Raw genomic sequence first — 10,096 nt, 5'->3', positions numbered from 1 at the left:
GCCTGCGGGAACAGAACAGAGCATCAGGTACTTGAAAGCTACATTAACTGGCTGTTTCACCATTACTCACAATGCTCACTGCTTCTACTAGCCCCAACTGGAAATGTTGCAAGTCTGCTCTTCCCCACACAGCAGCCACCGCCTTTCTTTGCATCATTTTCAGCAATAATGAACGATACATGAATGTAATGTTCAGTGTGTCACAGAAGTGAACATCGCTTATCAGGTGTGTAACAAAGGAAGAAAGATTAAGAACCACTGGGGTAGAACATAAAGTAACTATGTTCTGGTACTCTCAGTGAAAGTAAACAGTAAATATTCATTTTGCAGATTCACCTTAATCAAAAGAATCTTCCTGACCAGTGCTGTAAATCATGATTTAAATGAATGTGATTTAGATTCAAAATCACTAATCATGAAGCAGGGCAAATTTTAAAAATCTTTTATTAGATGAAATAAAACATCATCTTTTACAACAAACTGGTACTTGTAAACAAGACTCAAACAAATAGGCATTACCAGCCAGGTACAAAATATTGTTTTACAATTTAATAACCCCCCCCCCATCTCTCCAAGATTCATATTCTCCCTCACAAGATTTCTCAGAAAGGGCCTTTACCCTTTATTGCCTTCTTCAAACAAACTTAAAAGCCCCTCCTCCACCCCCAAATATTCTAAACTTTAAACTTTCCATCCTTTCCAGAACCCATATCTCCTTCCTATAATTTCCTAGGTAAGCCTCCTAGGACATTCAATATGTGACCTTGAGCCCTTGATGACAGGGACTAAATACAGAGGTCTCAGTCAGGAATCTTAGTTGACAGTCAACATCTTCCCTGTCAGAAATTGCACGTCTCTTAAAAACAAGAACAAAACCCACAAAATAATTTATAGGGACTGTGATGCAAAATTGATTGTGTCCAGCATATCAACCCTCTTTCCCTAACTCGAGAATTGCAAGTTAGGGACACTGTAAAGCTTCAGTGAAGCAGCATTTATGATTACATGAAAATTCTCAACAGGCCACCCTGGGTGCTAGCTTTTGTCAGGTCAATCTGCAATTTGTCGTTAACTCATGCCACAGCCTTGCTAGCAAATTAACATGCAGCACTTCCAGGGAAATGGCTTACACATACATGAGTTGGTTTCATGGCTCAGGCCACAGTACTCAAGACTGTGGCATGGAAGATTCATGTTCAGATACTCTGATGGGGCCAGTCCAACGACATTGCAGCAGTGGTGCATACAAGCCTAGGGAGGGAGGATAGCAGACACAGCTTCACTACAGTGGTGGCCCCAACTGGTCAAGCAATATCTTTGATGCTATTCCTTGAAAGATGTGCTACTACTGTTCTGGGACCAGCATGATTCATTTCCATCCAGGCAAGATCTGGGAAGGGACAGAAGCAGTAGACAGCGCCAAGGGCACAAGAGGTAATATAAAACAGATGTGGAAAATAGCAATTTCTGAACAGGAGCTGTTAACGGCTGCAGGTCAAGGCATAGCTGATGACTGGATGGACTTTCAAACCAGTATAAAGGCATTTATTTCATGGCAAATTATCTTCCTTGAATACCCAATGATAAAAGAGTGGAAAGAATTTCAGCAGGTAGACTTATAGTGAGCAAACGGTATGGTATCACAGGGCTCTCATCAATTATGCCTCATCATCCTCCTGATTACTAGATAATGCTGACACAGTACATCTAGTACCCCCCCCCCCTCCAAACCTTGCAGGACCCACAAGTCCCAGAAAGTGTGTGTACTCCAAGGGCCTGGCTTTTATACACAGCAATGTTCCAAGGGAGCTCCTGGATCAGTGAGCCAGCCACAATGTACCACTCATTATTCCTCAAAACAGTCTTTAAACAAGAGAGAAGGGCCTAAACTCCAGCTTTTTCCCTCCTCTAAAAACCCCGCTCCATACGGGCGCGTGTTCCTTTTCCTAAGATGCCTCCTACCCCTCCGCCAAAGTACTCCCTCTCGAAGCGCTGAAAATCAGCCTCGCTGAAGACGCTCTTCTCTTCCTGTCTTCTCTTGACTTTCTCTGCTGGACAATCTTTCGACTTTCTGCCCTGGTTCTGGCTTAGAATCTGATCAAAAGGAAGAGAAGAAGTGAGACAGTTTAATGGTCTTTTCCCTTCACATTTCCCCCCCCCCCCCCCATATTTATTTATTTTTACTTCCCCCTCCACCCCAATCCACTGTAGCAACAGCCATTGGCAAGGGCCATAATTCTCAAATCCAGCCACTAGATGTCATCCTTGAGTGAAGATATGATCCCCTGCCTCCCCTCCCCCTAAGGGCTCTGAACACTGCCTTTGTATCATTCCTACCTGAGCCAGGGGACAATGGGGATCAAACTAGTGACCTTTCATATGAGAGTGCACAGCCCAATAATGAAATGGTCTAGTGGTCACATTGGCCATGTAGAAAGTTGGATATTTACAAACTCTAATAATTTTAATCTGAAAAGTGTCTAAAGATGTTATGTGTATGAGTTTTCTTTTGATATTAAAAAGTGAAAAGCCTTTCCAGTTTGCCAGCCAGAAAAAAAAAAAAAAAGCAGATTATCCAAACACAAAGTGGTTTTATTTTGGCCCTTTAGCTTATTTCTGCAGTTGTGGGTATTGATGGGTCACATGAATGGTCCTTCACAGCTACCCAGGATTTTCACCTTTTACTTAAAATCCTCTCTTTTATTAATATAAAGGTACAAGGAACTTTGTATAACATTATCCAGGACAGATATATAAACAGAATAGAGATCATACATATACCATACAAATAATAAGCAGAGCATAATAAAATAAATGCCTGAACTCAACCTAAACTTAAGTGAAAGGTCTTGCTTAATAAAGTGGGAGGCTATAAGAAACAAAAGCCCCTATATATTCATCAGATCCCCTTCCATATATCCCCATTGCACCCCAACTAAACTCAGTAATACATTCAACCTGAAGGGATGTAAACCCAAACCCATCAACACAACATGCCAATGAACCCAAATTAATTATTATAAATGCAGTCTACTCAAGATTAAACTCCTTAGAGACAAGGATTGTGTTCCAAATAGCTAAGAATAGACATCTGCACTTAAAAGTGATACCCTCTTCCTTAGCTTCCCACATGATAAAGGAATAAAACTGATTCCACCACTGCCAGAATGAATGGCAATTTGTATGCACCCATTGTTGGAGGTTGCCCTTTTTCCCCATGAGGGTAGCCTTTTCAACAAACCATTTAGGACCCTTATCTCAGATCTCCCCCACAGTCTAGCACCATATCTCAAAAGTTGTCAGAATATGCTCTCCAACAAATGGTTCAAATTACTAATAACCTCATCCCTAAACTTCTGAATTTTAGCACAAGCCCAAAAGGCATGAAATGTGCCTTCATTATTCCCACATTTACCACACATTGGGGATTCTACTAGCTTAGCTTTAAATGCTCTTACTTGGACAAATAAGCTATGCATAATTCTATACTGGCACTCCCGAACAATCAGCATTATGAGCTACCAAGGGGATCTCTAACTAATTTTTAAAAATTAAGAAGTCCTAATGGGTGATCTACCTCTCGGTCCCATGCTCATTGCAAGGTTCCATAATCTTTCAAAACACCCAAAACTTGCTAGGACTTGTGTAAACCAGACAGTCAACTGTGTAATAAAAAATTCCCTTATTGCCAATGGGATGGTAGGCCCAATGAACGTATGTATTGCATTAATTAAAAGTATGCAAATTGATATCCCCAGTCTGTTGGGGGATCAATTTGCTGAAGATCTGCTAGAGGTTTCAGTGTTCTATCCTCCCTTAAAAAAATGTTCTATAAGGGTTAAACCTGCCCTTTCCCAACGGGCAAAAATCTCACTATCCAAACCAGGGGCAAAGGCTGAATTACCCCAAATGGGCAGTTGGTTAATGAATTCTGGGTATCCACTGCATACTCTTACTAATTCTTTTCAAGACTCCCAAAGTAGTTTCAACAAACAATTCTGCTTCAAACTGGTAGGCAACTGTTTGTATGGTACATGAATTTAAGTAGTTGGGATGCCAGGGAGCCAAAAGTTCCTGTTCTACATCTAGAGGAGTATAATCCTGAGAACACAGCAACCAATCCATTATGTTTAAACAACTGTATTATAAGAAAGCATGATAAACAACAAAAGACAACAGCCAAACTCATTTTCTGTTTTTGAAAATAGAAAAAACCAACCCTCCCACCCCCAAATATATTCCAAACCTCAAACAGTTCTATAGACATGAACAACCAAAGAGCCCCCTCCCCTGCTCCTAGCCATACTGAAAAGTTGCCTGGGGCCTACAGCAGGCCTTTCCCTCTGACCCGTTCTGCCCCTTCTGACACAACTTCCTGTTTGGGACAGGTCACAGGGAAAGGCCTGGTGCAGGCCGCTTTTCAGTACAGCTGCTGTAGGGCTGAAGACTTACAGAAAACTAAAGGGAAAGGAGCGAGAACCACGGGCAGGGCTAAAAGAAGAAAGAGGGACAGTGAACTGCGCACGGGGGTGGGGAAGATGGAAATAGGGAGACACCCCAAATTGAGGGACAGGGGATAGATATGAGAGAGAGAGAAAGAGAGAGAAAGAGAAAGAGAGAGAGAGAGAAAGAGAGAGAAAGAGAGAGAATGGACCTGGGGGTGGAGGGAAGGAAGAAAAAGAGGAACTGGACTCAAAGATAGATAGATGACCTGGGAACAGAAGAGAGGAAGGGAGAGAGAGTTGGGTGGGAGAAAGGAAGGAAGATGTTGGGCCTTTAATCAGTTGCATAGCCACAGGGGAAGGAAGGGGCCTTGGAGACCTGGGGCCCCTCCTTTGGGTTCAGATCCCCTCTAAAGCTGCAGTACCTGTTCAATGGCTGGTGGGGTAGCTTAAGCCCCTCCATATTAAGTAATCCACTGCCCGAGTCACCCCCTTCCTCCTTGTACTGTCTCAGAAGCGAGGAAGTCAGCGGGGTGCCTCCAGCCACCAACGCTTGCACTCCCTAAGAATGCTCAGTTTGTGCATGAACTGAGCATGTTCGGGGAATGCCAGCATTGCTGGCTGGAGGCATCTTGTTGACTTCCTCACTCCTGAGGCAACACAAGGAGGCCGCTTAGCAGTGGATTTCGTCGACAACAACTTGGCTTCAGTGCATAATAGTGAGATGGGATGATAAGATTCTGGGACCAAAGGGCCCTTCCCTGACTTAGGGAGAACTATTATTTGAGCCAAAGATAAACTACAGTATCTGGTAAAATTCGATAGTTTAAAATATGATTAATTCTTGTAAGAGGTTTTAATATGCCTCCTTGCAAAATTTTGTAGAACTCCACCCTAAACCCATCTGGTCCTGGCGCTTTATCTAATGCACTCTGTTTAATCACCTCATTTCACTTCCTTCTTGGAAATTGTGGTGGTCAACAGTTGGCTGGCATAATCTGAAGTAATTCTATACTAGACAAATCACTCTCTCGCTGAAGGCCCTATCCCAAAGGTTTAGAATACAATTTTTCATAGAATAATTTAAAAAGCCAGCAGACATCTTTATCAGTTTGAAATTCAACTCTCCTCTAATGATTTCAACTTCAAAATTTTATGGGGACCCTCTCATCCATACATCATCATAGCCAACAGTTTACCAGTTTTGTAAAGCTGGTATTTAAAATATTGTATAGATTTATTTGCCCTTTGTTAAATACTCAAATGAGCTCTTGCATAAATTTCAACTTATTTCAAAGAGTCGGATAAGTTCCAAAAATTCCCTGTTCAATTTTAATCAATCTTTCCAACCTCAAATTTTCTTTGTCTCTAGATTTTCTCTTGTGGCTATAATCGCCAATTATTTCCCCACAGAGAACTGTCTAATTCCTATCCCTGATTGAAAGTCGATAACTCAGAGCACTTTACCAACAAGAACACTCTAAAAGATGAATCTGTGTAAAGTTCTATAGGGAATTTCCTTTGAAACTGAAAAGAAGATGTTTCTGAAAGGTTCAACTCCACCCAAACCATAGCATGGTCTGAAATTTCTGGCCAATTTCAGCTGCAACCACTTTACCCATCAATTCCTGAAACACTAGCACATTATCTATTCTGGATTGGGTGGAGTGGGCCCTTGACAAACGAGCTTAGTCTCTATCCAAAGGAAGAAGAATCCTCCACATGTCCAGTAAATTGAACAGAACACATATCAAAGGTATCCCTTTATTGGGGTTAGGAGCCTCCCTTGACGGACCACCAGACTGGTCCAACACTGGGTCTGCCACAATAAGAAAATCTCCCCAAAAGATTAATGGGAATCCCTTCAAACCCTAATAAATGATTAAAGTGCACTCAAAATATGTCATATAAGCATAAATATTGTACGCGTAAATGTTGCACAACAGTAGGGGCTGTCTATCTAAAGTCACATGTGCAATTACAAACCTACCCAATTCATCCACAAGTTTATGAAATACGCACGAGACCTTTCTTAATTAGGATTGCCACTCCCACTTTTTTTGCCACAGCCAAGACGCCATAAAGGGATCCCACCTACCATCTCTTGAGTTCCACTAACGTAAGGTGGGTTTCCTGCAAACAAACGCCACATTTGCCTTTTTTCTATGCAGGGTTTGAAGGAGTTTTTGTTCTTTTAAAAATGGGGGAGAAAACACATTCCACATTCCATGAAAAGATTTTCACTATGTTATATGATAAAGCGAAATTACTTGCCTGTAGCAGGTGTTCTCTGAGGACAGCAGGCCATTCATTCTCACATGTGGGCAATGTCATTCACATCGCCCTATGTGGAGCTTAAAGAAGCTACAAGAGCTTTAAGAGAATGTGTAGTATCCCAATCAAGCATGCGAGTGCGCTTTCCTGCCCGCTGCAAGAGCACTGGACCATCAGTACAAATACTATAGCATACTGCAAAAAGGAGAAAACTCCAAGGGGAGGTGGGAGGGTATGTGAAAATGAATGGCCTGCTGTCCTCGGAGAACACCTGCTACAGTATCTTTGCTTTCTCCCAAAGCACAAAACCTTATTCGAAACAGTGTTTTCGAAAAAACAGAAGTTGTTTTTCTTTTTTCGAAAATGGGTATATTTTCTATTTGGATTTGGTATGTTTAACACTAAACGTCTAAAGTCCAACACATGCACTATCAAAAATACCCCTCCACGTGGCCTAACAATCTCAACACATCTTCCAAGCTGTGACCTGCTCGCTAGCTTGGACCTGAGTGGCAAGAGCAACAAGAGAATCCGCCCTCAGCACAGAGAGAAAAGCCTGCACCTGCTGTATGTATAGCAGGGCTCCGATGAACTCCAATCGCTGAACAGGAAGGAGATAAGACTCAGGGTAATTTAAAATTAACCCTATTAGCTCCAACCCCCGATTAGTTCATTGTATGGACTTCTGAGCACCATGTTTTGAAGTGCTCTTCACCAGCCAATCATACATGTTGGGGAACAACTGCACTCCCAGACTGTGTAGCGATGCTGCGACTACTGCAAAACTCTGGTAGCCAATGCAAGGCCAAAAGGCAACATGCCATTCTGGAAGTGATGTGTCCCCAGCCAAAACCACAGATACTTCCAGGTCACAGGAAGCTTCCTCCACCGTTGAGGGGGGTGCCCACACAGGCAGCTGTCAACACCAGTGCCGCATGTGACACTGGCATCGGAGACCTCACCGTAGGCTGAGGGCCTTTCAGGGTAGCAGGAAGTGGCTAGAGCAAGCATCCCAGATGCCGATGCACACTGCTGTAAAAACCCCGCCAAGAGCTCAGGGAGCATGGCCCAGATGCGCTCATTGAGAGAGGCCATCAGGAAACACTGGGGTGCCGATTCAGAGACAGACTGTTGAACTGCCAGGGTCGAGACAGGTGTCTGTTCCAGGCTGCTTGGAGACCCATGCATTGGCACCTCTTCTATGGAAGGGGAGCAGTCCTCCCAGCACAGCTTCTCAGTGACCAAATCCCCTAGTGTTCTGGAGCTCCCGGCACCGGGCATAGAGGGGGAATCAATGCTGATGCTTCTTGGCCTTTGCCCAATGCTGGCTGCCGATGCTTCTTGGCCTTTGCCTAATGCTGGTCATCGATGCTCCTTGGTGCCGAGGTTGAGGTCAAATCTCCATGTTGCCTCAGTTTTGGGTCCAATGCTGACCGGTCCCAGGGACCCTGCACAGCGGCCGAAGTCGAAGCAGGTGGAGACTCACTTGATGCATGTCCACTCCCAGTGTTTGAGGAAGGTCTCTTGGCCATATGGACCACTGCACCTGATGCAACTCCTCAAATTGATGCTGATACCGATGCTGAGGTTTCAGACTGGACTACAAAAATCTTTTCCCTTTGAGCCTCTCTGGCCAGCTGCGTTCTTTTCTTCATACAAAGAAAAAGAACACAGCTAGAAGGGTATTGTTCAGGCCCCAAACACTGAAAACACCAAGAATGAGTGGCGCTTAAAGCCACTGGGAACCTTTGATGACATGGAAGGAAAAACAGCCGTGGCCAAAGCAAACAGCTTGAGGGTGACTAAAAAAAAAAAAGGGCACACCCCAGGAAAAAAATTGAGGGAGCAATATCTGACTGGAGCTCAGGCCCAAGAGGGCCTACATAGTGCGCCAAAAATAAAGGAAACCTAAAAGTGGGGAAACAAACTAAAACTATATGGGGAGAGTGACCTTTCCAAAGAAAAAAAAAAAAAAAAAGAATTAAAAAAGTCCAGATAAAAAACTCCCCCGAAGGGAAGGCACAAAAATTGAAAAAAAAAAAAAAAAAGACACTCACGCACCAGATGCTGTGAGCAGCGTGGGACAATTGCGTTCTCTCCTCACTGCAGATGAGAGGAGACTGATAGTACCGCGCTCTCATGGCGGGTGGGAAGGCACTCGCCCAAGTGCGGTGGGGATGCTGCGCGTGCTCTTAAAGCTCTAGTAGCTTAAGCTCCGCACTGGGTGACAAGGATGACATCACCCACATGTGAGAATATGGCCTGCTTGTCCTTGGAGAAATGGGGATTGGCATCATCACTGTAATGGACATTGTGAGCAAGGCAAGGAGAATCATCCCAGCTTGCCGCCACCCCACCCTCCCCAATCTCCCTTAAGAGTAGGCCACATCCCTAGAAGGACTGTAAAATCCATCCATCCCTGCCCTCCTCCTCTATGTTACTACCTCCTTTCTTATCACAACCTATTCTCCATATATATGTAAAATATAAACCTACCCACAAAACCCTATTCCATGCTTAAGATTTTCACCCTGTGGCACCTAGTGCTGTCACAGCCAGGGACTAGAGCCCATAGCTTCTCTCAAGAGCCAGGTATGCATGTACTCTTAAGTCTGAACAGCACATACAGTCTTTGTGCTGGACCAGACTCCCCCCTCCCCTTCATAGTATCCTCAGACCCAGTTGCCCCAAGGAGGGGGAAGGTCTGATACAGAACTAAAGGGTCCATTTACCAAGCTGCAGGAAAAAAAGCCCCCAGACACACATGGCCATGTGGTAAGAGAACTCATACCGCATGGCCATGTGATGAGGAGCCCTTACCGCCACCCACTGAGGTGGTGATAAGGGCTCCCGCACTAACCCGGGTTATCGCTGCACGACCCATTTCCAAGGGTTTTCTTTTAACTCCAGAAATGGCGTGCGCTTGGTACAAGACTACCGCCAGCGGAAGTCCCAAAAGAGCGAGCGGTAAGCCCGCACTGGGCTTACCGCCAATCTGTAAAAGGGCGCCTAACAGTCTGCAGCTGGCTACAGCACAGTTCCAGGAAGGAGTCTGGTCAGAGAAATCATATTGTGAATAGGGCTGTGCTGCTGGTTTAATTCCCTTAAGTGGGACTGCCTGGTTACAATATCCTGCGACATCCTGTACCTTTTGTGTCACTTTCCCATCTGGCACAAATGTGGTTCTCAGCATGTACTGCAGGTTGCTTTGCAGGTGATTCTTCTGCTGGTGCTTCCGATACTCATCTGGAGAAGAGAAGAAAGCTATTTAGGGCATTAGGAATGCACACCAGTGTGGAAGGCAGAACAAAGAACAATGTCAACAGGAACCCATGGAGTATTCACATGCCTGCAGCTAGTAGATAACAGGGAGCATGTAC

At 44.3% G+C, this 10,096-nt stretch overlaps 1 protein-coding gene across 1 annotated transcript in view; it reads right to left on the bottom strand.

Moving 5' to 3' along the window:
* Positions 1–426: 426 nt before the first annotated feature.
* The window catches only part of RPS19BP1 (ribosomal protein S19 binding protein 1), a 29,928-nt gene continuing 20,258 nt past the window's right edge, over positions 427–10,096 (bottom strand). Inside the window, exons 3-4 of the mRNA XM_030208365.1 lie at positions 9,865–9,962; positions 427–2,094 (exon numbers count right to left, since the gene is read on the bottom strand). Of these exons, the coding sequence (XP_030064225.1) occupies positions 1,909–2,094; positions 9,865–9,962 (284 nt within the window). The 3' untranslated portion in view covers positions 427–1,908. The remainder of the gene's footprint in view (positions 2,095–9,864; positions 9,963–10,096) is intronic.

Source organism: Microcaecilia unicolor, chromosome 1 (genome assembly GCF_901765095.1).
Source record: "Microcaecilia unicolor chromosome 1, aMicUni1.1, whole genome shotgun sequence".
Taxonomy (NCBI): Eukaryota; Metazoa; Chordata; class Amphibia; order Gymnophiona; family Siphonopidae; genus Microcaecilia; species Microcaecilia unicolor.
This window is presented reverse-complemented; position numbering and strand designations above follow the sequence as displayed.